The sequence below is a fragment of the Tupaia chinensis genome, unplaced genomic scaffold (genome assembly GCF_000334495.1).
Source record: "Tupaia chinensis unplaced genomic scaffold, TupChi_1.0 Scaffold000493_1, whole genome shotgun sequence".
Lineage (NCBI taxonomy): Eukaryota > Metazoa > Chordata > Mammalia > Scandentia > Tupaiidae > Tupaia > Tupaia belangeri.
In genome coordinates, this window is record NW_006160005.1 from 1,519,904 (window position 1) to 1,546,530 (window position 26,627).

Below are 26,627 nucleotides of genomic sequence, written 5' to 3' on the forward strand. Positions count from 1 at the left end.
GCACACACGCACACGCACCTGGTGTGATTTTCAAGCAACCAGGTCTGAGACTTGAACTGTGGTCGGCCATATTAGGAGTCCAGCAATGTAACTGCTACACCGCTGGCTGGCCCCAACACCAAGAAACTTTGATGCTCATGATTGGTTTTATCCCATAGGAGTATGTTTTTAATGTTATTAAATCTGTTTTTCTAATTTGTAGAGGGCACATGGTCAGAGGAGAGGGGGGTGCCTCTCCCAATGAGGCGTGGTCATGCCACAATCCCTTCTTCTCCATCTCTCCGTGGACTTCGGGCATGCACACACATGTACCTGGCGTAGAACTTGAAGTGCAGTTGGCCATGTAGGATCCCGCTCTCTTAACAACTGTGCTACAAGGGCTGGCCTCCAAGGAGCTTCTTCTATAGTAATCTCTTTCATCTTTGTAACACTGTAAAACAGGTATTAGAAATCCCCACTTCACAGACAAGGAAAATACTTAAGCCTTCTGTATCTGTTAGGCTACTCTAACAGATGAAGTAACTTGCTCTAGTTGCTTAGCTAGCATCAGGGGCAATTTGGCTTTCAACTAGTAACTACTACCACTATGATACTCATGCCATTCAATAAATATTTCAGTCCCCTCTTCCCCACACCAAACGTACTGGTAGGATTTTATCTCTTTGTAGTTGGACGGGGGAGGAGTATGTGATTAGTTTGGGTCATTAAATTGGGAACAAAATTGACATGGCATTTCTGGGCCAGAGTATTTACAGGCACAATGGGACCAGCAGTTGGTGTAATGGCTATGTTGTTGGACTCCCATGTAGTCAACTGAGGTTCGATTCCCGGACCTGGTGGCTTAAATTTATGCCATATGTATGCATATCCAAGATCCCAAGAGGAGAATGGAGGAGAAGGGATTGCGGTGTGGCCATCCCCCGTGGGGGGTGATTTCTTGCTTTCTGTCTCTCTGTCCCTCTCTATCTCTCTGGTGAGCACACACACCCTATAGCAAAAACCTCTCCAAAACAAAAAGCAGGGACAAGATGCCTAGAGCTCTCTGGCTTAGCTCTGGCGCAGTGGCCAGCATCATTTGAAACAATAACCATTTAACCAGGGATCTTAAGTAACAATGCCCACCACTGAACCTCAATAGACATACATTGTATTTAAAGATTAAAGAATCAACATTCATTGCTTTAAACCATTTAGATTTGGGGGTTATTTATTACTTACAGAATTACCTAACTTACTGGGACTTCTACAATCTCTCAACTATTTCTGCCAATGAAGTAGGGGAGGGTGTACTCACGAAAGGAAGAAAAATAGAATATATACCTTCCAAACCAGTAGAGTTATCGAAAAGAAATCCTATGTCATAACCGGGGCTCCAGGAAGGTAAGAAACTAAACTCTCGACAAAGCTGAGACGCTAATACAGAAAGGCAGCTGAGATGCTGTCCGGGGCAACCACAGAACTGCATGAGTCTATGATCCAGGACCCATGACTGAAAATTAGTACTATAGGAGATACAGCAGCATAGCAAGGGGCCGAGCCACCGTGGTTCAGGTGGTAGGATGCTGTGACAGTGTAGCCATGTGGAAAGGCCCAGGTTCAGATTTCAAGACGACCGGAACACTTCCGGGCTGGCTCGAAGGCTCAGGGGTGAGGGATGGCTATGGTGTGGTAAGACTCTTCAAGGGTGTCTGTCTGTCTGTCTCTCATGGAAGCAATAAATAAACGTATAATAACAATAAAGATAAGCTTGCAGACAGAAAAGTTACATAGTACAGAAGAATCACCTTGAGAGAAGTCAGAAAAGTCATCAAGGAAAAGTTGATCACAGTGATCTTTATGATAATAGTACAACCTGAAAAGAGCTTTCAATGTTTCAGATTCTCAACAAGGTCAAGAAAGAAACAGAATCTGTACAGTCAGAAAGGGCCATTCTGAAAGCTGAACAAGTGATTTTTGAAAATGTATGTCAAATGCACTTCCGGTTAAATAGGAAAGTCAGAAAACACCCATTCCCTGGCCTCTGCTATTTCCTAGAAACCTCTTGAAAATAATAGAACAGAGATTTTGTTCCCAAGATGTAAAGGAAAAATAGGGAAGAGAGGACAAAATTTGGAAGCTTGAAAATTGTATAGGCTTCTTCTTGAAAATGAGCAAAGCCAGCCTGTGGTTATATTAAATATGATCTTTTTGCTAATATTGTATCATAAAATACATCAGTGTTTGGAAGATCTGCTTAACTCAGTGAATCAGTATTTTCCAAATGGGGGCGAGCAGGTGGTGTGGTGGTTGAGGTGCTGGACTCCCACACGGCCGACTACAATTCGAGTCCTGGCTTCAAACTTATACCGGGCACGCGTGCGTGTATGCCCAACATCCCGAAAGGAGAATGAAGGAGAGGGGGTTGAGGTGTGGGCATCCTCCCTGGAAGGTGATTTCTCACTTTCTGTATCTCTATCTCTCCGGTGAGCACATGCGTAGTATAACAAAAATCTCTTTATTTAAAAAAAAAAAATAATCAGTTAACTTTATTTATTATTACTATTATTTTTAAATTTTCTATAGGACACATGGGCTCATCAGAGAGAGACAGAGAGAGAGAGAAAGCGAGAAAACAAGCTGCTGGGTCCAGGACTTGAACTGTAGTACAACATGTGGGAATCCAGCACCTTAACCACCATGTCTCCTGGTGGCCCGCAAAAATCACTTTAAAAATTAAAATGTTTTCTTTTTCCCCATTTGACCCATGCATGATCAAGCATAGGTAGAAGATTCATGTGAAGTGCAAGGCAGACTCGTAGACTGTCACGGAACAACAGACAAAGAATGAATTGGGGCCCAGCTGCAGTCGCAGGTGCTAAGACACTGCTGCTCCCCAGGCTGGGACCACATGGGAGGCCCAGCATTCCCAGTCAGCCCAGAGGCTGCCAGGTACAGTGGTGTGTACCTGTAATCCAAGCACTCTGGAAGCAGGAACATCAAATGCTTGAGGCTAAATGGGGCAACATAGCAAAAACTTGTATAAAAAAGCGCTAGGGGACCAGCAGTTAGTGTAATGGCTATGTTGCTGGACTCCCATGTAGTCGACTGTGGTCCGAGTCCTGGACTCGGTGACTTAGACTCACGCCGGGAACGTGTGCATGCGTGCCCAAGATCCCGAGAGGAGAATGGAGGAGAGAGGATTGTGACGTGGCCATCTCCCCTGGGGGAGGGAGGTGTGATTTTTCACTTTCTGTCTCTATGTCTCTCTCTGTCTGTCTGGCAAGTGCATGCACCCTATAGCCAAAACCTCTCCAAAAAAAAAAACAAACAAACAAAAACAAACAAACAAACAAAAAAAAACAAGCACTAAGAGGGCAGCCCTGTGCTTCAGTGATTAAAGGAGCTGGTTCCCACATGGCTGACAGTGGTCTGAATCCCAGCCCTAGCCTGGGTGTGTACCCAAAATCCTGACGGGATGAAGAAACAAAGGAAAGAAAATAGTAGCATGACCAAGTCCCATGGAGGTACGTGTACTCTCTTTCTCTGGTGAGTACACACGCCCTCTGGTCAAAAAAAAAAAAGCCAGGTATGTTGGCACACACCTGTAATCTCAGCTGGGGGGCTGAGGCAGGGTTATTAGGGCACAGAGAGAGCCTGTCTTAAAAGGACCAAAAATGATTGGTATGGTTTCAGTTTCCATATTGCAACTAATCTTTAAGAAACTGCTATTGGTCGGGACCAGCAGTTAGTGTAATGGCTACGTCGCTGGACTCCCACATAGTCGACCGCGGTTCACGTCCCAGACCCAGTGGCTTAAACTCACGCCAGGCACGTGTGCGTGCGTGACCAAGATCTCAAGAGGAGAATGGAGGAGAAGGGATTGTGGTGTGACCATCCCCCCTGGGGGGGGGGTGATTTCTCGCTTTCTATCTCTCTGTCTCTCTCTGTCTGGCGAGCGCACACACCCTATAGCAAAAACCTCTCAAAAAAATAAAAAAGAAACTGTTATTAGTCAAATTTTGGTATGGTAGCAAAGAAGAATATCTGCAATATCTAGAAATGTTATTAAAATACATTTTTTCAACCATATATCTGTATCATACATATTTCATATACATCAGCCCAAACAACACACTGTAGCAGATTGAATACAGAGGCCAATAGGAGAACCCAGCTGTTTTATTTAGTTAAGCTGGACATGAAAGTTATTTGTAAAAATACTAAATGATGGGACATTTCTTGGTCATTTTTCTTATTTGTCTTTTTTTTTTTTTTTTTTGGGGGGTTTTTTTTTAAAGGAGGTATTTTCTCGCGACTGAGAGACAGAAAATGAGAAATCCCCGCCCCGGGGGGGATGGCCACGCTGCAATCCCTTCTCCTGCATTCTCCTCTCGGGATCTTGGGCACAAACGCACACGCGTCTGGTGTGAGTTTAAGCCGCTGGGTCTGGGACTTGAACCTCAGTCGACTTACATGGGAGTCCAGCGACATAGCCATTACGCTAACTGCTCGTCCCAATTTTTCTTATTTTGAAAAATAGAAACTTTTTTAAACTAAACTTAAGCTATATTAACATATAATAATTTATTACTCTTGTTTTAAATAAATATTTTAAATGTCCCTTTAATTTCTAATAAAGTAGGAATAGTTTTACATAAACAAAAGCTGTTATGAATTCTCAACAATTGTCAAGAATGAAAGAGTCTAGACCACCACATTTGAGCACTGCTGAACTAGGTAAAGGGTAAACTAATGAAAACGGGGCCGGCAGGTGGCACGGAGACCAAGGCAGCTGGACCTCACACAGCCAGCTTACGGTATGGTGTGAGTCCTAGACCCAGTGCCTTGGGAATCACACTGGGCATGGGTGTGTGCGGGTCCAAAATTCCAAGAGGAGAATGGAAAAGAAGGAACGCAATCCCATTCTCCTCTTGGGATTTTGGCCACGTATGCGCATGCATTTAGTGACGTGTTCTTCAAGTTGCCCAACCTGGGACTCGTGACAGCAGTCAGTGACAGGGCATCCAGTCAGTGCCTTAACCATAGCGCCACCTGCTGGTCCCCATTGATGGAGATTTTATCACATTTCCTTCAAAAACTGACAAGGGAATATGTAGGTAGTGAAGTCATATAGGATGTGAACAACATAATTAATAAACTTGATTTAATAAATATATATAAAATCCTGTCTCTCCCACTAAATTCTCTTAAGCCATACACAAATTAGTTATGAGTATGGAGTTGTACTAAGCCTCAGAGGAGATCTTAACAAGTTAACAAAGGAACTGGTACCATACGGAATGTAATTTTCTGATCCCTATACAATTTAATGAGAAAATCAATAATATAAAATGGTTTAAAATGCATATGAGGAGGGAGCCAGCAGGTGGTGTAGTGGTTAAGGCACTGGACTCCCCCATGGCTGACCGTGGTTTGAGTCCTGGACCTAGCAGCTTGAATTTCATGCTGGGCAAACTTGTGTGTGTGTGCCCAAAATCCTGAGAGGAGAATGGAAGAGAAGGGATTACAGTGTGGCCATCCTTCTTGGGTAATGATTTCTCACTTTCTATCTCTCTATCTCTCTAGTGAGCACACACACCAGACAGCAGAAATCTCTCTTAAAAAAAAAATCCATATGGCGAGGGAGCCAGCAGGTGGTGTAGTGGTTAAGGCACTGGACTCCCCCATGGCTGACCGTGGTTTGAGTCCTGGACCTAGCAGCTTGAATTTCATGCTGGGCAAACTTGTGTGTGTGTGCCCAAAATCCTGAGAGGTGAATAGCAAAGAAGGGATTGCAGTGCAGCCATCTCCTCAGGGGGTGATTTCTTCCTTTCTGTCCCTCTGTATCTCTCTGGCCGAGTACATGTGCCCTATAGCGAAAACCTCCAAAAAAAAAAAAAAAAAAAGCATATGGAGCTGGCAAATAGCCTGGTGGTTAGGGAGGCTGGATTCCACATGGCTGACCACAGCTTGGGTCTCATCCCCATGGCTTGGTAAACACCGCAGGCATGCAGGCATGCTCCAAATCCAGACGGGATGGTGACTGTGATGTGACCATGCCCCACTGGGAGGGGCTTCCACCCTCTCCCTCTCCCTCAAGTACAGGTACCCGCTCACCATTGAAAAAATAATGCAAATGCAGAAATTTAGAAACAATGAGTTATAGAGAAAAATCCATGGCAATTATAAAATATAATGGACTTAATTATAATCAACGAACTGAACATCAAGATCTGTGGAGCATAGGGATACACTTGAAAGAGGATTTATAACTGTGCACATTATATAAAGAAGAAATATGACAAATAAGCATGGAGTTCTAGTCCTGTTCAAAATGACTGTTCAGGGACCAGCAGTTAGCGTAAGGGCTATGTCGCTGGACTCCCACGTAGTCGACTGCGGTTCACGTCCCAGACCCAGTGGCTTAAAACTCACGCTGGGCGCGTGTGCGTGTGTGCCCAAGATCCCGAGAGGAGAATGGAGGAGAAGGGATTGCAACGTGGCCATCCCCTCTGGGGGGTGATTTCTCGCTTTCTGTCTCTCTGTCTGTCTGTCGAGCGCACACGCCCTATAGTGAAAAACCTCTCAAAAAAAAAAAAAAAAATGACTGTTAACACAACTGTTTCCCAAGACTTGACTGTGGCTACAGAAACCAGAGTCCTTCTCAGGAAGATATATTGGGTTGTCTGAAAAGTCATGACATTTTTTTTTTTTATTTTTCTATGCAAAAATGCATCATGACTTTCCAACAGCCCAATAAATCCTCCGCAGTTTCCAGGCCTATAAGGGTTTCACGCTTTGAAGCCCTTGCCCTGGCTCTTAACGCCTCCACGACTTCATTTTGGTACATCCTCCTCATTACTCACTATTTCCTAGACACAAAGTCTTCTCATTTCTGCAGCTGGCGAGGTTCTCTCCAGCCCCCGAGGCTTCACGTGAGATGCCCCTCTTGCCCCGGTGTGCTTCATTTGCCAACCCTCCATTGGCTGACGGTGGCCCTCTGCTGAAACCTCCGCTTCCTGGCCCCTGCTCCCACAGCCTCGGTGGTTTCTTCAGTAGCACTTGTCACAATTTGATAAAATACCTTCACTTTGAGATGTGCTTTATTTACTATCTGTGTCCCCCAGCTAGATCGTAGGGACAATAGGAGAAGGGACTTTTTCTCTAGTCGTTGTTGCTGTTTTTACTACATGGGGGGCCAGCCACACATGCCGCTAGTACTCGAGAAATATCTGTCAAATGAATAAAGGCCACACTGCTGATGTGGCTGCTCCCCCACAAATGGTTAAACTCACTCAGTTTAAATGTGCTAATTACTGTGAGACAGTCAATACATACATATATACCTTACAGATGGTAATTATATGGGGTGGACGGTGGCCCAGCAGTAAAATGTGACACTCAGTGCGGCTGACGCACATGGGAAGGTCCCAGGCTTGCATCTGGGGACCTCCCTGACGACGCCAGGCACAAACGTGCCCTCGACCTGGGGCTGGCGGAAGTCGGGAGTGGACTGCAGTATCAAGGCCTTGAAGGGGGTGCAGTCTCTTAGTCTCTGTTTTGCTCTCTCGATCAGTCTCTTTCTCACTCATGGAAGAAATACAGTTTAATGTACATATTATATATAAACTAAATATATACAGATATAAATATATAGTAAATACATCTATTTTTAAGGTTTTTTGCCATAGAATACATGTGCTTGCTGAAGACAGAGAAAGAGAAAGTGGGAGATCACCTCCCTCGCCCCCAGGGAGAGGGCCGCATTCAATTCCTTCTCCTTTATCGTCCTCCTGGGACTTTGGGTACACACACACACACACACACACACACACACACGCCCAGCATGATTTTTAAGCTGCCGGGTTCGGAATTCACTGCAGTTGGCCACGTGGGCGTCTAGCACCTTAACTGCCACACCACCTGCTGGTCCCTGATACATATTAAATAGGTTTTATCAATTGACCTATAGATTATATTTAGCATATAGTTATACCTATATGTATAAATACGGGTATAAAATACATAAATATATTGTATAAGTTATGCTGTATATATAAACAAGTAACATGTAAACTCTGCACTTATAAGGGAGACCTGAATGCCCCGCCCCCTTATTTTAAGTAAATTATATAGACAATATTACAGAATGGGTAAGGACCAGACTGAGTAGCTCACGTGACTGGGACCACCAGCCTATCTACAGCGCAGGTCGGAGGTCACACTTATGCCACGAGCCTGCCTCCCTGTCCGGCCCGCTCTCTCCTCTCATCTCCTCCCCTGTCCTCTGGGCCCACTGACCGGCCTTCTCGCAAGTTTTGCAACCATTTTACATCCCTTTGCATACACGAGCCTTTGCCACACTGCTCCCTTTCACGGCTCCTGTTCACCCTTTTAAGTCTCTGTTCAAGTACCATTTCTGCAGGGCAAGGTGCCCTAACCCCACGGTCATGCCAGGTTCTCACGTAATGGTGCCCTGTCTGTGACTTACCATGGTCTCTAAGTGCATCCCTGCAGTGGCTGCCCCGCAGCTGCCTCCCTCCAGAACAAAATCTCCACGCGGGGCAGGAAGCCTGCTTTTCGCCACCGTTGGCGATGTGGATCCTGGCACAGTGCTTCACATAATGGACTTTTTGCTACTTGTTTCATGGATAAACAGCTTGGAGAATATACTGAGGAAGCAAAGAATAATACTTTGGATTTAGGAAAAAGACCTTATTAAATTAATGGGGGCTTTTCTTAGTAAGGAGAGGGAGAGGTTCTTTAATGTAGATCAAGACAGCAATGGAGCTGTTCAGTAAAATGTCCAAACATGTGTAGGAAGGAGCACAGAAGAACGGTGAGTTGCGGTTGCTGTCGACCCTGCACATCGGGGGAATTTACAATGCCTTCCAGGAAGCTCGGAGAAGAAAGAACAGAGGACGAGAGGTCAGGGAGGACGGGGTAGGAGTTCTAAAAGATGAAAAGCTGGCAGGAGGCAGGGGATGGAAAGGACTGCAAATACTCCTTTCTAGTCTAAAATTCACAGAGACTAAGCTACTCGCAAACTTATTTAAGAATGAAATACAGATTTCACAAGCTACTTCGCTAATCCTAGCAGCTGGCCCAAGTCCGCTGAATGAAATCTCAATAAAACAAACCTGAATGCACACCAGCACAGCCACTGAGAGAAAACCGTTTCTCCACCTGACACTGATGTCTGCCTGTACTCTAACCCTGGCAGATTCCTGCATCAATCCGTAAAAGCCTTCTTGACCCGTAAAATGCCTAAAGCCACAGGAAATGCACTCCAAGTTCTTGCATAGCTCTCCTGGGATGAGCTCTGGACCACGGAGCATCAGGGTGTCACCCCCTAACATTCCACCTGCCAAGCAGTAACCGGAACTCCCCCCACCTCAAATCAGCCTATATATCCTTTAAAGGAAAGGAGTTTGTAATGGTCTGGCACCCTTTAAATGGCAAGCATATTTAAGTTCTGGGGCAGCCACAGACGACATCGCTCCTGCCACCACCCACCACCTGCCACCGCTGTCAGCCCACAGGGCAGCAGATCACCGGGCCCCTCAACGGGTCGAGATATGACCATACCACCAGGAGGGCCAAGTGGTCAAAAACAAAGGAAGTCGTCTATGGCAACCTGGCCTGAACAAAAAGAGCCTTCTTAGAGCTGTTACCCAAACCTCAGCAGTTCAAACCCCACCTCTGGAAAACTTTGGCCATCTTCATATTTCACCTATACGATATAGGCTTAGTGCTTTTAGTTTAGGCTTGATGAAAGACGACCATACCACCAGGAGGGCCAAGTGGTCAAAAACAAAGGAAGTCGTCTATGGCAACCTGGCCTGAACAAAAAGAGCCTTCTTAGAGCTGTTACCCAAACCTCAGCAGTTCAAACCCCACCTCTGGAAAACTTTGGCCATCTTCATATTTCACCTATACGATATAGGCTTAGTGCTTTTAGTTTAGGCTTGATGAAAGACAGGGAAGGACTTAGTGCTTTTAGTTTATTCTTGATGAAAGACATTGAGGGAAGGAAAAGCAGAGAGACAGAAATGGCATTTTGTCAGTGTTCTGTGAGGCGATCCTCCTGCCCCAGCCTCCCAATTAGCTAGAATGACAAGTGCACACGGCTGCACCCAGGCTTCCACGCAGCTTCCAGCCTCCCAGACGGTGGCACTATCTGTATGCCACCGTGGCTGGGCCTGTTTTGCTTCATATCAACTATTATTTTTCTGGCTTAGACAGGTTAACCAAATAAAGAAATCGTGTGTTGCTGTGAAACATGCTATTCCTTGTCACTGGGCCGCTGGAAAAGTCGCGATGTGTTTTTCTATGGAAAAATGTGTCCTGGGGCCAGCAGATGGTGTAGTGGTTATGTCACTGGACTCCCACATGACCGACTGCGGTTCGAGTCTCAGATCTGGTGGCCTGAAATTCACACTGAGCATGTGTGTGTTAGGTGCCCAAGATCCTGGGAGGAGAAAGGAGAAGGGGTGGCATGGCCATCACCCTGGGGGTGGGAGGTGATTTCTCACGTCCCCTCTCACTGTGTCTGTCCCACTCCTTCTCTCTTCCCCGGCAAGTGTACACGCCCTAAAGCAAAAGCCTCTAAAGAAAAAAAATCATAATACATCATGACTTTTCTGAAGACCCAGTTTTTCTATTACGCATTGAAATATCCAACTATTTACATGAAAGATGTTTTTCTATGTATTAACTAAGCTTGCCTAACATGCTTGGGGAAAGCCTGATACTGGATAATGCACACGAAGGGATTCCTTCATCAAACTGCTCATACATTTTACCAGCACAAGATCAATTCTGTTAGCAAAGTCCTAATATTTTGAGAGGCTTCAGATAAAGGCTGACAGGCACCAGCAATATACTTTGTGTGAAATCTGCCATTTCTTTTTTATTGGTTGAGATTGTTTTGCCGGAGGGTGTGTACACTTGCTAGAGAGAGACAAAGAGAACAAAAGTTAGAAATCACCCCTGGGAGTGGAGGGGGAGGGTCATGCCACAATCCCTCTTCCTCCATTATCCACTCTGGACGTTAGGCATGCACGCACCGTGTTCAGTGTGTTTTTCCGACCACCAGGTCCGAGACTTGAAGCACACAGTCTTCATATGGGATCCAGCACCGTGACCATCACGCCACCTGCTGGCCCTGTGAAGCCCGATTTAGAGAAAACCCGTCAAGTGGTAAGAGAAACTACAATGAAAACACCCAAATGATGCCTTGCACATTTTTTTTTAAAGAGAGATTTTTGCTATAGGGCACTTGCTGAAGAGATGGAAAGACAGAGAGATAGAAAGCAAGAAGTCACTGCTCCCCGGGGTGGGAGTGGGGATGGCCACTTCACAATCCCTTCTCCTCCATTCTCCTCTTGGAACTTTGGGCATGTACGCACATGTGCACAGAGTGAGGTTTTCTTGTTTTGTTTTTTTTTTTTAGAGTTTTTTTGTTTTGTTTTGTTTTGTTTTGTTTTGCTGTAGGGCACGTGCGCTCGCCAGAAAGACAGAGAGAGACAGAGAGACAGAAAGTGAGAAATCATACCCCAGGGGGAATGGCCACGCCGTAATCCATTCTCCTCTCGGGATCTTGGGCATACACCCACATGCCCCTGGTGTGAGTTTTAAGCCACTGGGTCCGGGACGTGAACTGCGGTCAACTACATGGGAGTCCAGCAACATAGCCATTACACTAACTGCTGGTCCCTCTTGCTTTGTTTTGTTTTTGTTTTGTTTTGTTTTTATTTTTTTGAAGCTTTTGCTATAAGGTGCAAGTGCTTGCCAGAAAGACAGGCAGAAAACGAGAACTCACCCCCCAGGGGGGATGGTCACGCCACAATCCCTTTTCCTCCATTTTCCTCTTGGGATCTTGGGCACACATGCACACGTGTCTGGTGTGAGTTTAAGCCACCGGGTCCAGGACTCAAACTGTGGTCGACTGCATAGGAGTCCAGCAAGATAGCCAATACGTCTACTATTGGTTCCAGCACTATGTGAGTTTTAAGCCACCAGATCTGGGATTCGAACCACAGTTGACTACATGGGAGTCCAGCAATGTAACCATTACGCCATCTGCTGGGCCCAGCCTTGCATATTTTTCAGAGTAAGAGTGATTAACCTGAATTCACTAACCACTGACAAAAAGACTCAGTGATTGCTTATAGAAGTTTCCTGTGGCAGAGCTAACACATTATCACAAATTAGTAACTGAAAACAGTACCCATGTACTCTCTTACTGTTCTAGACATCAGAAGTCAGTTTGACTGGACTGAAGTCGAGCTAGCCCTCTAGAGGCTGAGGGGAGAAGCCACTTCCTGGCCTTTTCCTGCTTCTAGAGCTTTCTTCCTTGCATCTGTTGGCTCACGGCCCTGTCCTTCATCTTGGAAGCCAGAGCACAGCACCTGTCTATCATCAGACTGCCTTACTCTTCTGTGTCAAATCTCCCTCTGCCTCCCTCTCACAAGGACACTGCACGTGGGGATCGCCCAGAGAATCCAGGGTCACTCTGCCTTGATAGCGCTGACCCTTACACATCTGCATAGTCCCTTTTCCATAGAAGATAATATGGGCAGATTTCCAGGACTGGGGTGTGGGTCGTTCTGGGGGTCTTTATGCAGCATATCCTATTACTTCTCTAAATCAACAGGAACATTCAGTTCTACCTAATCGGGGAAATAATTCACTGATGTGTATGTGAAATCGTTGATCATTCTGTGTCCTTTAAGGGGCATAGTAGTATATTCTTGCTCCCCAAAGGACATGCTGGTCTTGTCCCTAAATCAATGCTATGGAGACAAGTGGCCTTGTCACCTGTTCTCATGTGGCACTCGAAGCTGGGAAGAGAAGCATACCCTGCTCCAGTCGGCCTCACCATTTCTTTGTTTTAGTAAAATGTGGAGGGGGAAATCTCGACAGTGCCGTGTCCTGGGGACAGGCAGAGAGGGAATGTGAAGTACTTCTAGGCACCGCTGGGTGAGATGGGTCCTCATGGCTGCCTGCTCCCACAGAGGGGCCGACGGCTGCCTCACGGGCTGCAGTCTCTTTCTCATAAATGCAAAACAAAAATTTCTAAGACGTTCATGTAGTAAATACTTTCATGTGTATTCCAATTCGCTACACTGATCCTGATTTCTGGAAAAATATGTAAATGTCCCTTTCTAAAGCCTTATTCGTCTTCATTAGTTAGCAATTACAGATCCGTATTTGCCCTGGGAGTCAGGCCCGAGGACACAACAATGGCAGAGTGGAGTGTTTGCACTCAAGGAGCTTCCGGAGCAGTGAGAGAGCAGACCAGCACGTGTTCACTAGTGACTGAAGAGCACCACAGCTAGGGAAATGCAGTTTCAAGGGAGTGCGTGGGACGGGAAGGGTTCCTAGAGGAAATGATGCCCAGCCTGGCCCAGAACTGGAAGGAGGAGGCAGCATGACATAGAACACGGTGGGTGCTGAGGGGTGGAGGGCGAGGAGGAGCCAGGAAGGCAGCAGAGAGAAAGAGAAGCCAGCAGGAGAGGAGGGCCATTTCAGGTCATGGGAAAAGCTAAAGCAAGGTGTCAGAGGCAGGCCTAGCTTACCGGTGTACCTGAAGCACCGAGGTGGGTCCCTACGCTTGGGCCAGTGACCAGGGATGCCACGACTAGACCACCATGTGCAAGTTTGGGCTTTATTGGAAAGGCAATGGGGGAGCCACTTGGGATTCATCACATGCTCGGTCTGTGTTCTAAAAGGAATACCCTGAGAGGAGCCGGAGAAAGGCTGAGCAGAAAGACACAGGTAAGGGCAGTGGTGACACTGGCCCTGAGTGGGCTGGTGGTGATGACCAGAAGTGGACACATTCTGGTGCTCTTTAGGAGGGAAACGACAGGCTGAGGTGACTCACCTGCACTGGATGAGGGAAGAGTCACTGGCCAGATGGCGGAGGCCTGCACGGACAGGGGCCTCAGGCCTGGCTGATAACTACGAACACCTGTACACCTACTCTGTTTCACAGATAACAAGGTAACCCCGGAAGGGCTAACCTCTTCTCAAAGGTTAAGAAAATATATGTGTGCTTTTTATGCTTGGTTATTTAAAACCAGAAAGTAAAACAAATAGTAAACTCAGAGAGAATAACTAAGAAATTCAGAGGACTGATCCAGGTCTAAACCTGATCAGTAAGAAACGCAGAAAAAAAAAAAAAAAAAGGAGAAAAACAAAAGGGACAGAAATTACAAAAGACTTTGCTAGAATAGAACATCTAAATTGTAAGGGACCTCAAACATTCAATACAACAAATGAAAATGTACCTACATCAAGCCACACTGATAAATTTCAAAACATCAGTGAAAAATGAAAGATCCTACAAGATTCCAGAGTTGGGGGAAAACAATGATTTCCCTCTAATGATGGAGGGCTTAAATAGCAGTGACACTCCAGTGGGAATGAATACAGTCTGCACCAAGATCATGGTTTTTTATTTGTTTGTTTGTTTGTTTGTTTTGATAAAGACTTTTGCTATAGGGCATGTGTGCTTGCCGGACAGAGAGAGAGAAAGCAAGAAATCACCCCCCAGGGGGGATGGCCACGTTGCCATCCCTTCTCCTCCATTCTCCTCTTGGGATCTTGGACACACATATACATGCGCCTGGTGTGAGTTTTAAGTAGCCGAGTCCAGGACTCAAACTGCAGTCGACTATGTGGAAGTCCAGCGACGTAACCATTAAGCCATCTTCCAGTCTCCCGAGATCATGATTTCTGAACACCACTGGCCAGTAAAAAGAATGAGAGATCCTTGAAGAAACAGCTGATTCCAAGGTTAGCACAGGGAAAAGGTGAACCCAGAACGTCATAGTCTTCTCAAAAACAAGAAAGTACTTGTAGGTGGACAGAGAAACAGGGAAAGGATTGGCCAGTTCGGGATACCTGGGCATCAGCAAGGACGATGAAGACCTGCACACGCTAGCACAGACCTGTTTTGGGGGCTATTTGCTCCATCACAACATCCTCTAGGCTTCTTGGTGCTGCCGACTATAAGGTTTGGCAGTGCCATGACTGGGTCTCAGATCACCCACTGTAGCCAAGTCTATCCCATTCATTTTCTCGTTTTAGAGTTCTTTTTGACAAGCCCTATCATGTTGTCCATGAACTCTAAAGAAATTTTCAGTCACCCAGCCCCACGACTCCCGGTTCTAGAGCTGCATCTGGGTGGTCGGCTCTGTGGTTCCGCACAGCTCACCTCGGCCTGGAGAGCACTTCGCCCTGTGGTGCCATGGGGGATCTCGTCGGCTCAGTGCACTGTCCTTCCCTCCTGCACCCCAACAAGCCAGTGCACAGCCAAGTCTCCTATCACTGGGAATACCCACCTAACCCTTGTCCTCATTAGGCTCGGTCACTGTTACAAGAAGAGGGGAATTACTTGTGTTGGCCCTTTTGAACGCTCTATGAGAAGGCTGGAAACCGAATTCCCAAACTGAAGGTAGTTCAGCCCTTCGGTTTTGTGGTTATGTCCCACGTACACTGCATTTCGTTAGCTGGGTTTTGATACTTGGTCCCAAAATGGCCTTGGCTGGCCGTTACCCTAGCGTATTGTTTCCCTCATTTAATGGAAACCAAAAGAATAATTCACAGGGTCACACACGCAGAGATATTTACAACAAAATGCTATCCTTTCCCACTGTCCCCGACTCATTACCCCCTCAGATCACAGAGAAATCCAGAGGGGCTGCAACCCCATTCTTAGCACCTGGAGACAGAACGGCCTTTTCTCACTTTAGCAGAGGAGTAAGGGCTGCGTAAGGTCCTGGCAGCGACATGACTTTTGATTCTCAGGGAATCTCTCGGTTCCTGTGAAAGAAAATGGCTGACTCTGCCCTCTCTCTGAGGAGCAAATGCGCATGAGAAAACCACCGGCATAGCTGCCATCTCCCTGGGAGGCCGCCACAGGGAAAACCCAGCTTATTTTGGCAACGAAAAACCCCCCTTTTTTGGCAAACAAATAAAAAAAAAAAAAAAAAAAAAAAAAAAAAAACCACGCTTCCCGTCTGTCTATATACACATGCATCCATCCGGGACGGGAGTGGGGACGGGGGCTACAGAGGCATGGACTAAGCAGCAAAGGGGATGTGTTATGTAAGGGACGAATCTGTGACTGTGACTCGGGTACCCTGGGTGTGCGTGGAACCACGGGGCTGCCCTGTGCCTGTGGGGGTTATGTCTGTAACTGAGCACTGAGACACCATAGAAAAGCACAGGACCGAGGACATTCCTCTCAGCACATCCAACCGAGCGGTAGCTCTCAAACTTGGCGGCACACTGAAATCACCGAGGGAGCTTTAATTTGTTTTAATTAAAAAATAAATTTTTTTAAGGTTTTTGCCATAGGGTGTGTCCACTTGCCAGAGAGAAAGAGAGACAGTGAGAGAGAAAGTGAGAAATCAGCTCCCAGGAGGAAGGGCCCATGCTACAATCCCTTCTCCTCCAATCTCCCCCTGGGATTTTGGGCACACGTGCACACACACACCTGGCATGAGTTTCAAGCCACCAGGTCTGGGGCTCGAACTGTGGTCAGCCACGTGGGAGTCCAATACCTTAACCACCATGCCACCTGCTGGCCCCCATCTGGGGAGTTTTAAAAAATACTGATGCTTGGGCCCTACCCCTGGAGATTCTGATTTACTTAGTAACCAGGAATAAGGTGCCGTGGTGGGCAGAATTAACGCCCCTCAAAGGTGTTCATGCTCCAGTCCCTGGAGCCTGTGAATACGTGACACTACATGGCGAAGGGGCATTAAGGTTGCAGATGGAATTAAGGCTCCTGATAGGCAAACATCAAAACAGGGACACTACCCTGGATTATCTGGTGGGACCCACTATAATCACAGGGGCCCTAAAAGCAGGAAGGAGAAGCCCCAGTTACCAGTAGAAGTAACCCAGGGAGGAGGGCTCAACCTGCTTTTGCTCTGAGGAGGGAGGAAGGGGCCATGAGCCAAGGAATGTGTGGCCTGAGCAGTTGGAAAAGGCAAGGAAATGAATTCTCCCCTAGAGCTCCCAGAAGTGAAAGTGGCCCCCCACTGATGCTCAGCTTGACCCTCGTAAGGTCCATGTCAGAATTCTGACCCTCAGAACATTAAGATAATAACTTTGTGTTGTTTTAAGCAACTAAGTTTAGATCATTTTTCACAATAACAGAAAACTAACACAGTTATGACTTGGGCTTCAGGAGTTTTAAAAGATCCCCAGGTAGGGACCAGCAGATGACCCCTGGACTTCCACATGGCTGACTGCAGTTTGAATCTCAGACCCGGCAGCTTGAAACTCACACCAGGTGTGTGTGTGTGTGCATGCCCAGAATCCTGAGAGGAAAAAGGAGAAGAGACCGTGCTGTGTACATCCCTGTGGGGATGATTTCTCGGTTGAATGCACACGCCCTATAGCAAAAGTCTCTCTTAAAAAAAATCCCCAGGTAATTCTCGTAGGCAGCCAAGTGTAACAGCCACTAAACTAGAGAAGAGACAAGATAAAGACATGCTTATGCAGCCATATCTATGGTTACCTCATCTGGGAAATTAATAAACCACTCCATTGGTCCAGTAGATTATGTGGTGGTTAAGGCAACTGGGTCCCCCACGGGTGACTGCACAGTTCGAATCCTGGACCTGACAGCTTGAAAAATCAAGTCAGATGCACATGTGTGCGTGCTCAAAATCCTGAGAGGAAAACAGAGGAGAAGTGACTATAGAATGGTCACCCCCTCCCCAACCCCACAGGTGCTTTCTTACTCTCTCTCTCTCTCTCTCTTCATCTCTGTCTCTCTCTGGGGAACACATGTGCCCTATAGCAAACCAAAAAAAAAAAAAGGAAGAAGAAAAGAAATCACCCCACTAAATCACGAATCATTCATTCTTGGCCACGGGGCTGGCTCGGTTACCTAGTGGTTAAGGCAGCCAGATCACACATGGCGAAATGAGTGTTGTAAGTTCCAGACCTGGTGGTGTGAGACACATGCCAGGGGTGTGTGTGCGCATGCCCTAAATCCCAGACGGAGAAAGAGATGGAGGAGACAGGATTGTGGTATGACCATTCCCCCTGAGCCCAGGGATGATTTCTCCTCTCCCTATTTCTCCATCTCTCCCTGGCAAGGGTACGCACTCTCTAACAACAGAATCTTAGCCATCACCCACAGACACTGTCCCTGACCCACACGCACCACAGGATGGGCATGCTTCGTCAACCAGGTGCTAGGTGCTTTCTATTGTGGCCACTGAATAAGATACATTTGCTCGGCATGAAGAACAATTATTCATGAGATAGGCAGATTTTCTGTATTTTCTTACCAATACTGTCTTTCAAGGAAAGATCTAAGACCTAAATTATATACTAATATTGGATCACAGGGAACGTCACGACACATTTTGCATTAAAAAATACATCGTGACTTTCCCCAAGACCTAACATATATTATATACAGATAGATACATAACAGGGCACTATACATATTGTCCTATTCACACTAAAACCATCAGGAAAAGGACTAATGCCCTCCTCTTTGTGCTGAAACTATTATAAACCACTAATAGGATGATAAAGATGGAAGATTTCTCTATTTACTTTAGCAATCTGTTTCTTTATGATAAACAGATGGGATTTATTGATTTATGATAGATAAATACAATAGTACCATGGGAACAAATGAACTCATTCTTCCTAAGGATCAAGAAAAGCAGAGAGAGAAAAGGAAAGGTGTGTGTGTAGGGGGGTAGGCAGTGGCACAGCCGTAACACAATCAGACCCACATGGCAAAGGTCCTAGGTTCATGTCCTGGGATCCCTCGGGCCAATGCCTATGACCTGGGCCAGCTGAGACTGGGTGTGAATCACAGCATGAGGAACATGTTGGGGTGCTTGTCTCATTCTCTCTCAGGGAGATAAATTAATTAAAAAGAAAAAAAGAAAGAAAAGAGCACATTGTACCATTTTAATAAACATCTACCTCCAGGGCTTCAATGCTGGCTCATACATGATGATAACTTTTTTTTAGAGAGTTTTTTTTTTTTTTCGTGATAGGACATGTGTACTCATCAGAGAGACAGAGATACAGAGACAGAGACAGAAAGTAAGAAATCACCCCCTGGGGGGGATGGCCACGCCGCAATCCCTTCTCCTCCATTCTCCTCTTGGGATTTTGGGCATGCATCTCCTCTTTGTGCTGAAACTATTATAAACCACTAATAGGATGATAAAGATGGAAGATTTCTCTATTTACTTTAGCAATCTGTTTCTTTATGATAAACAGATGGGATTTATTGATTTATGATAGATAAATACAATAGTACCATGGGAACAAATGAACTCATTCTTCCTAAGGATCAAGAAAAGCAGAGAGAGAAAAGGAAAGGTGTGTGTGTAGGGGGGTAGGCAGTGGCACAGCCGTAACACAATCAGACCCACATGGCAAAGGTCCTAGGTTCATGTCCTGGGATCCCTCGGGCCAATGCCTATGACCTGGGCCAGCTGAGACTGGGTGTGAATCACAGCATGAGGAACATGTTGGGGTGCTTGTCTCATTCTCTCTCAGGGAGATAAATTAATTAAAAAGAAAAAAAGAAAGAAAAGAGCACATTGTACCATTTTAATAAACATCTACCTCCAGGGCTTCAATGCTGGCTCATACATGATGATAACTTTTTTTTAGAGAGTTTTTTTTTTTTTTCGTGATAGGACATGTGTACTCATCAGAGAGACAGAGATACAGAGACAGAGACAGAAAGTAAGAAATCACCCCCTGGGGGGGATGGCCACGCCGCAATCCCTTCTCCTCCATTCTCCTCTTGGGATTTTGGGCATGCATGCACACGCACCTGGCATGAGTTTTAAGTACCCAGGTCAGGGACTCAAACCATGATAACTTTAAAAAAAATTACTTTTTTAAATGTTTAATTCATGTTAAAGCATGTACATGTATGAGAGTGAGAATGAGAGAGAATAAAAGCTCTCTACAGGGTCTGGTCATACCATGACCCCTTCTTTCAGTCCTCCAGCCCCTCAGATCCTGACGCTGAGACCCTCGCCCGCGTGTCATAGGCCGACTGGGCCAGGGATGCAGACCAGGGTCACCGTGTAGGGTTCGGCTTCTCTTGAGCAGCACGCTATCTCTATGCCATGGAGCCAGCCCTGAGAACTCTTCCTAAGAGCCATTCCATCGTGATGTTAGCCCCTGAGCTTTCCTTTTCTCTCCCCCTAACTTTGTCTTTCTCAGAGAAGAAGCTGGCGTGTTAGAAAGAGCAGTCACAGTAGAGCCGGAAGACCTGAGCTATAACTAGTTCTGTGCCTGACCACTGCTACGGCAGCAGCGGGTCCCCCCCTCCCCCGTCGACTCAACACTCGTTTCTCTTCTGTCTTTTGCCACTGCTTGGGTATACATAAACAAAGGATATGCAATCGGTATGTTGACAGGTATCTGCACTCCCATTTATTGAAGCATTATTCACATAGGCAAGATATGGAATCAACCTATATGTCAACCAATGGAAGAATGAATAGAAAAAAATGTGATATATGTACACATTAAATTAATATTCAGCCTTTACAAAGAAGGAAATCCTACCATTCGAAACAACATGGATGAATCTGGAGGATATTCTTAAGTGAAATTAGTCAGACATAGAAAAATAAATACTGCGTCATCTCAGAGGGGAGAAATCTAAACACTTTGAACTTGTAGAAGCAGAAAGTGCAATAGTGATTATCAGTGGCTGGGCTGAGTGGTTAGAGAACAGGGCTAGAGTGACATTAGTCATAGTTCTGTGCCTGACCACTGCTACGGCAGCAGCGGGTCCCACCCTCCGCTGTCAACTCAACACTGGCACTCAGCTCTCTCTCTGGTGTCTCTAACTGGACATGTCCGCTCTAGACATAGGATCTCCCCTCGCCAGCCAGCAGCTTTTCTCAGTGACCCCAACTGTGTCCCTGAGAGGCAGAGCGCTGGCAGCCCTCGCGTCCACCCTTTCTCCTCCATCCCTGCTGCGGTAGCTGGCACGTGGCCTCGAGCGCAGGAGCCTGTCCGGCAGCCTCTCCTCTGGCCGCTCCTTCACCCCATCCATCCGGCTTGTGGTTTGCAAATGAACGTGGAAAAGACATGAAGCAGATGAGCCTCAGTCCGTTTTGCGTCAGAGACTGCCATGCACCAAGCAATTTCGTATCACCACGGCATTAAAAAAAGTTCTTGGATAAATGAATCGCAAAGTATTTTAAACAGCAGCTACTGAGAACTGGACTTTTGAAAATTAAATTTCTTTATGTAATAGTTAAGAACTACAATCTACACGTAAAACAAACAACCCTCAACTGCATTAAACTCTAACAGCCCACTGACATTAAACCTCTGTTTCATACACATGAATACACAGGGTGTGTAATTATTCAACAAGTAACTGAACCTTTTGTATTTATGTTGAAAGACAAATGTGGTCACTCTGAAGCTTGTTCTTACCATTTTGTTCGTCCAATTCATTCCCAATTTCCTGCCCCATTTGTTTTTGGCGACTTATGATAGAGGAAAGTGCATCGAGTCCTGCATCTTGTTCTGAAAGAGAAAGAAAACAACTAATTAAAAACCAAAGGCAAACAGGGCCAGCAGCTGGTGTGGTGGGGAAGGACTTGACTCCCACATGGTAGACTGTAGTTCAAATCCTGGACCTGGTAACTTCCTTTCTCTCACTTCCCCTCTTTCTCTGTCTCTCTCTGGTGAATAAAATAATAAATAAATAAAATTAAATAAACCGTTCTTAAAAACAAAGGAAAGCAATTTAAAGTCCTTAAGTATACACAGATACGTAATGTAATTCAATATATAATAAAAGTAACATTTTAAATCAGTTGGGAAAATAAAGAGAAATTGGGTAACGTCACTAGAATAAAATACCTATTTCCCATCTTATACTAAAATGATTTCCAGAAGAATACACTTTTTTTTTAGAGAAATTTTTGCTATAGGTAACATGCAAATTTAAAGTCCTTAAGTATACACAGATACGTAATGTAATTCAATATATAATAAAAGTAACATTTTAAATCAGTTGGGAAAATAAAGAGAAATTGGGTAACGTCACTAGAATAAAATACCTATTTCCCATCTTATACTAAAATGATTTCCAGAAGAATACACTTTTTTTTTAGAGAAATCTTTGCTATAGGTAACATGCGCTCACTGGAGACAGAGAGAGAGCAAGAAATCACCCACTAGGATGGATGGCCACATCACACGCCCTGCTCCTCCGTTCTCCTCTTGGGATTCTGTGCACGTGCACGCACACATCTAGCATGAGCTTCAGATCCGCCGGGTCCAGGACTCAAACTGCAGCCGACCATGTGAAAGCCCAGAGACAAAACCATTATGCCAGCTGCTGGTCCCAAGAATAAAATTTTTAAACATGAAAAATGAAATAAGATTTGGCTCCATAAACATTTCAATGTTCTGGTATTTATAATAATATATAAAGAGCATGTACAAACCAGTAAGAGAAAACTTACTACCCTGACTTTTTAAGTGAACAAAGGATACAGATAGGGAATTCACAAAACGATAAAAAAGAGAAAATAAACAGACATTTTTCACATGATTGTTCATCTTTTAAAAATGAAAATAGAGGGCCGGCACGTGGTCTGGTGGTCAGGGTGGCTGGATCCCACGTGGCCGACAACACGGTTTAAGTCTCAGACCTGGTGACCTGGAAAACACGCCGGGTAAAACCCTAAGGGCAAGAGAAATGGAGGAGAAGGGATTGCAGAGTGACCACACCCACGAGGGGTGCTTTCTCTCTCTCTCTCTCTCTCTTGTGACCGCACATACTCTCTGGGAAATTAAAAAGTATACAGGAAACCGTGGTGACATGTTTTGGCTTGTCATGTTTGTAAAGACGGAAAACGACAACGATAGCTCAAGTCAATTGTCCTCGAAGCCCCCGAGGACTAGGTAGTGAGGGGATGAGTTGACAGACCTTTCCAGAGAGCACACTGCTTTTTTCTCTGTCGACTCCCAGTCTTCAGTCTAGGTATGAATGGAAGGAAACATTCAGACCGCATATAATGATTGTATACAAGAATGTTTCCTGAAACACTGTTTCCTGTGCTGGGTACCAGCTTACTGCTTCTTAGCCAAATTTGCCCTTTTATTTTATTTATTTATTTATTTATTTATTTTGAGAAGTTTTTGCTATAGGGCGCTTGCGCTCACCAGAAAGACTGAGAGAGACAGAGAGACAGAAAGTGAGAAATCATCCCCCATTGGGGATGGACATGCCACAATCCCTTCTCCATTCTCCTCTCAGGATCTTTGGCACATACGCGCACGCGCCCGGTGTGAGTTTAAGCCACTGGGTCTGGGACTCTAACCGCGGTCGACTACATGGGAGTCCAACGACATAGCCATTACGCTAACTGATGGTCCCCCAAATTCGCCCTTTTTGACTGCTCTGTGAGAACAGATCTGGAGCCTTAAAGAATTTTCCTTTCCAGCTTTGTCGGTAGAGGGGGCTGGAGAGACATGGTAGGAGAGAAGGGTTTCTGTTTCCAGGTTCAGTCTGCCCTCTCCTCAGGCTCTGGAAGGCTATTACTGGGATAAATAAACAAAAACCAAACAGAACAGGGCCAGCCAGTGACCTGGTGGTTAAGGTGGCTGGATCTTGGATGGCTGATTGCTCATTTTAAGTCCCGGACCCAGTGGCTTGAAAAGCACATTGAGGGGACAATAGGTGGCATAGGGGTTGGGGCGCTGGACTCCCCCATGCTGACTGCAGTTCAAGTTCCAGACCTGGTAACTTGAAAATCACGCTGGGCACATGCGCATATGTGCCCAAAATTTTGAGAGGAGAATGGAGAAGGGACTGAGGTTTGGCCATCCCTCCCGAGGGTGATTTCTCACTTTATTGCTCTCTGTCTCTCTTTGGGGTGCACATGTGCCCTTGGGGGGGGGAGAAAAGGAAAAAGGAAGAAAAACAAAAAGAAAAGAAAAGCACTTAAAGTAGGAAAAAATGAAGGAAAAGGGATAGCAACACGACCATCCTCTGCAGAGGGGTGATTTCTCATTTCCTTTCTCTCTGTCTCTCTGTCTCCCAATCTCTCTTGGGCAAGCACAAACACCCTCTGGCAAATTAAAAAATAAACAACAAAACACAAAGAACAGTAAGTGCTGGTGAGGTTGGGGCAAGGAACCCCGCTGTTGGTAGGAGTACAAATTAGTACCGCCAGCATGGAAAACATAGTTCAACACAGACTTCAGAAAAGCTAGAAGAGATGATCTAGTAGGTTCGCAACGCAAAGTAATAAGACATGTTGGAGATGGCAAGAATGTTTATTTCCCTGACTTGATCATTACACATTGTATGCATGTACTGGAAAACCACACCCTGCCCCATAAATATGTACATCTATTATATAGCAATGAAAAACAATTAAAAAGTGGGTTTTTTTGTTTTATTTTGTTTTTGAGAGGATTTTGCTATAGGGCCAATGCACTTGCCAGAAAGACAGAGACTGTGAGAGGGAAAGTGAGAAATCATCCCCCAGGGGGGATGGCCATGCCACAATCCCTTCTCCTCCATTCTCCTCTCGGGATCTTGGGCACGCACGCACATGCGCCTGGTGTGAGTTTTAAGCCACCGGGTCCGGGACGCGAACCGTGGTTGACTACATGGGAGTCCAGCGACATAGCCATTACGCTAACTGCTGGTCCCAAAAAGTGTTCTTGTTTTTAAAACTAAGAATGCATTACTCTTTAGGCATTCCAAAGTTTAAAGAGGAAAGGTCTCACTTATCCAAGATCCTTTCTTTAAAATTTTGTATTAGGGGACTGGACAGAAGTGCAACAGTAAAACGTGATGTTCTGCAAAGCTGACCCACATGTCCAGAGACCTCCATGAACATGCCAGCTATATGAGTGCCCATGATCTGGGGCTGGCAGGGGGGTGGTGGGGTGGACTGAAGTGCTGGGACCCTGGAGGAGGTGCAGGTGCTCTCTGTCTCTCTCATCCATGGAAGTAGCGAGTAAACAAAAATCAAGGGGCCAGCAGGTGGTATAGTGGTTATGGCTCTGGATTCCCACATGGCCAACCACAGTTCAAGTCCTGGCCTTGACGGCTTGAAAAAAAATCACTCCAGGCAAGTATGCATGCGTGCCCAAGGTCCCAGGAGGAGAATGAAGGAGAAGGGACAATGGTGAGGCTATCCCTCATGAGGAGGTGATGTCTCACTTTCCCTCTCACAGTCTATTTCTGGCCAGTGCACCTGCTCTCATATATATGTATTTTTTTTTTCCTAACTAGATGGTCTCAGTGACCTCTCTGCCAGAACATTTTTCTTTCACGTTTGGGTGAACTGGTAAGAACACTCTGAGGCTGGGCCTAATGTCTTTTTTTTTTTCCCCCCTGTGATAGCAAACAGGAAAGGGGAAGGGAGAGAGGGAAAGAAGAAGTGAGAAAGAGGTATCTTTGACAGGGTTTTGCTACGTTGTGATTCTTCCTGCCCGCACCTCCCACTCTGCTAGGACCACAGGCACGTGCCATGGTGCCCCTTCTGTTTAGGTTGGGCTGGGAATTGAACCCAGGCCTTCCGTGTGGCCTGGGCCATCACACAGAACCCCCTACCCGTATGCGCCACCGTGGCTGGGCCTAATGACTCTTTTCACCCAAACAATATGCCGGATGAAGATAACATTATGCCAACTGTGGCTTCATTTGTTTATGGGGTTTTGAAAATGACTGCTTTACATAAAGGCATATCTATGCAAGCAAAAATCATGCAAGTCTTCTTACGCGAGACCGCGTTAACATTGACTTACACTTTTCCCAAGCCGTTTTATGGAATTAAACCATTACACTTAGCTCTTTAATTCATCTGGAATTTATTTAAACTAATGGTGTGAGGTAAGGACCTCTTAGTGACACTTTTTGACACTGTGTATTTTTTTTTAACTATACAAACGACTTGCTATCTCTAGAGATCATTGCAAGGGACCATTTTATAGCAAAATCACTTTATAATGAGGTCCTTTTGCTCTTTAGTAACAACTTCTTGGATGGTCTCCAAGATAAATCTATCATCCACTGCAGGATGACTGCTGTTATGGTAAAGTTCTAAATGCATCCGAAGAATAATCTATACACAGGCCTGAGGGTCAACTGTCAATATGAATTCAAAGGCAAAACAATTTCCAAAAGGGAAAGGAGATTCCTCTAGGATTTTCAATTAGGAAAAGAATTATGAAAGTTCTTAAGTTGCTTTATCTAATAGAGACATAGATTATAAATGAAAAATATCTACATTACGGGTTTTTTTTTTCTTTCAAACTTGACACACTGTCTGACTCAACTACCTAAAGGCCATTTCTCTAATGCACAACAGAAAGAGGGATAAAATTCCACTCTACTCAAATAATGTCTGCAAAGCCTTAGCACCCCCTTACCAAGTTTAAGTGCTATTAAGTTTTCGTTTCATAAATCCAAAGACACAGAAGGTCCAGAAAATCAAAATGCTGTGTAGGTAATAATGACCACATCAGTACTCTGAACTTCTCTAAGTCTTAAAGCAGAAGTTCTTTCTTTCCTTTTTTTTAACTGCTGGAAGGCATATAATCTCCAGAGAGAGAGAGACAGAGACAGAGAAAGACCG

The 26,627-nt window shown here is 45.4% G+C and overlaps 1 protein-coding gene across 1 annotated transcript in view; it reads right to left on the reverse strand.

Annotated features, from left to right (window-relative positions):
• The window catches only part of STX8 (syntaxin 8), a 376,642-nt gene that overhangs the window by 270,577 nt on the left and 79,438 nt on the right, over nucleotides 1-26,627 (reverse strand). The window contains exon 6 of the mRNA XM_006156403.3: nucleotides 21,454-21,546. Coding sequence (XP_006156465.1) covers nucleotides 21,454-21,546 — 93 coding nt within the window. The remainder of the gene's footprint in view (nucleotides 1-21,453; nucleotides 21,547-26,627) is intronic.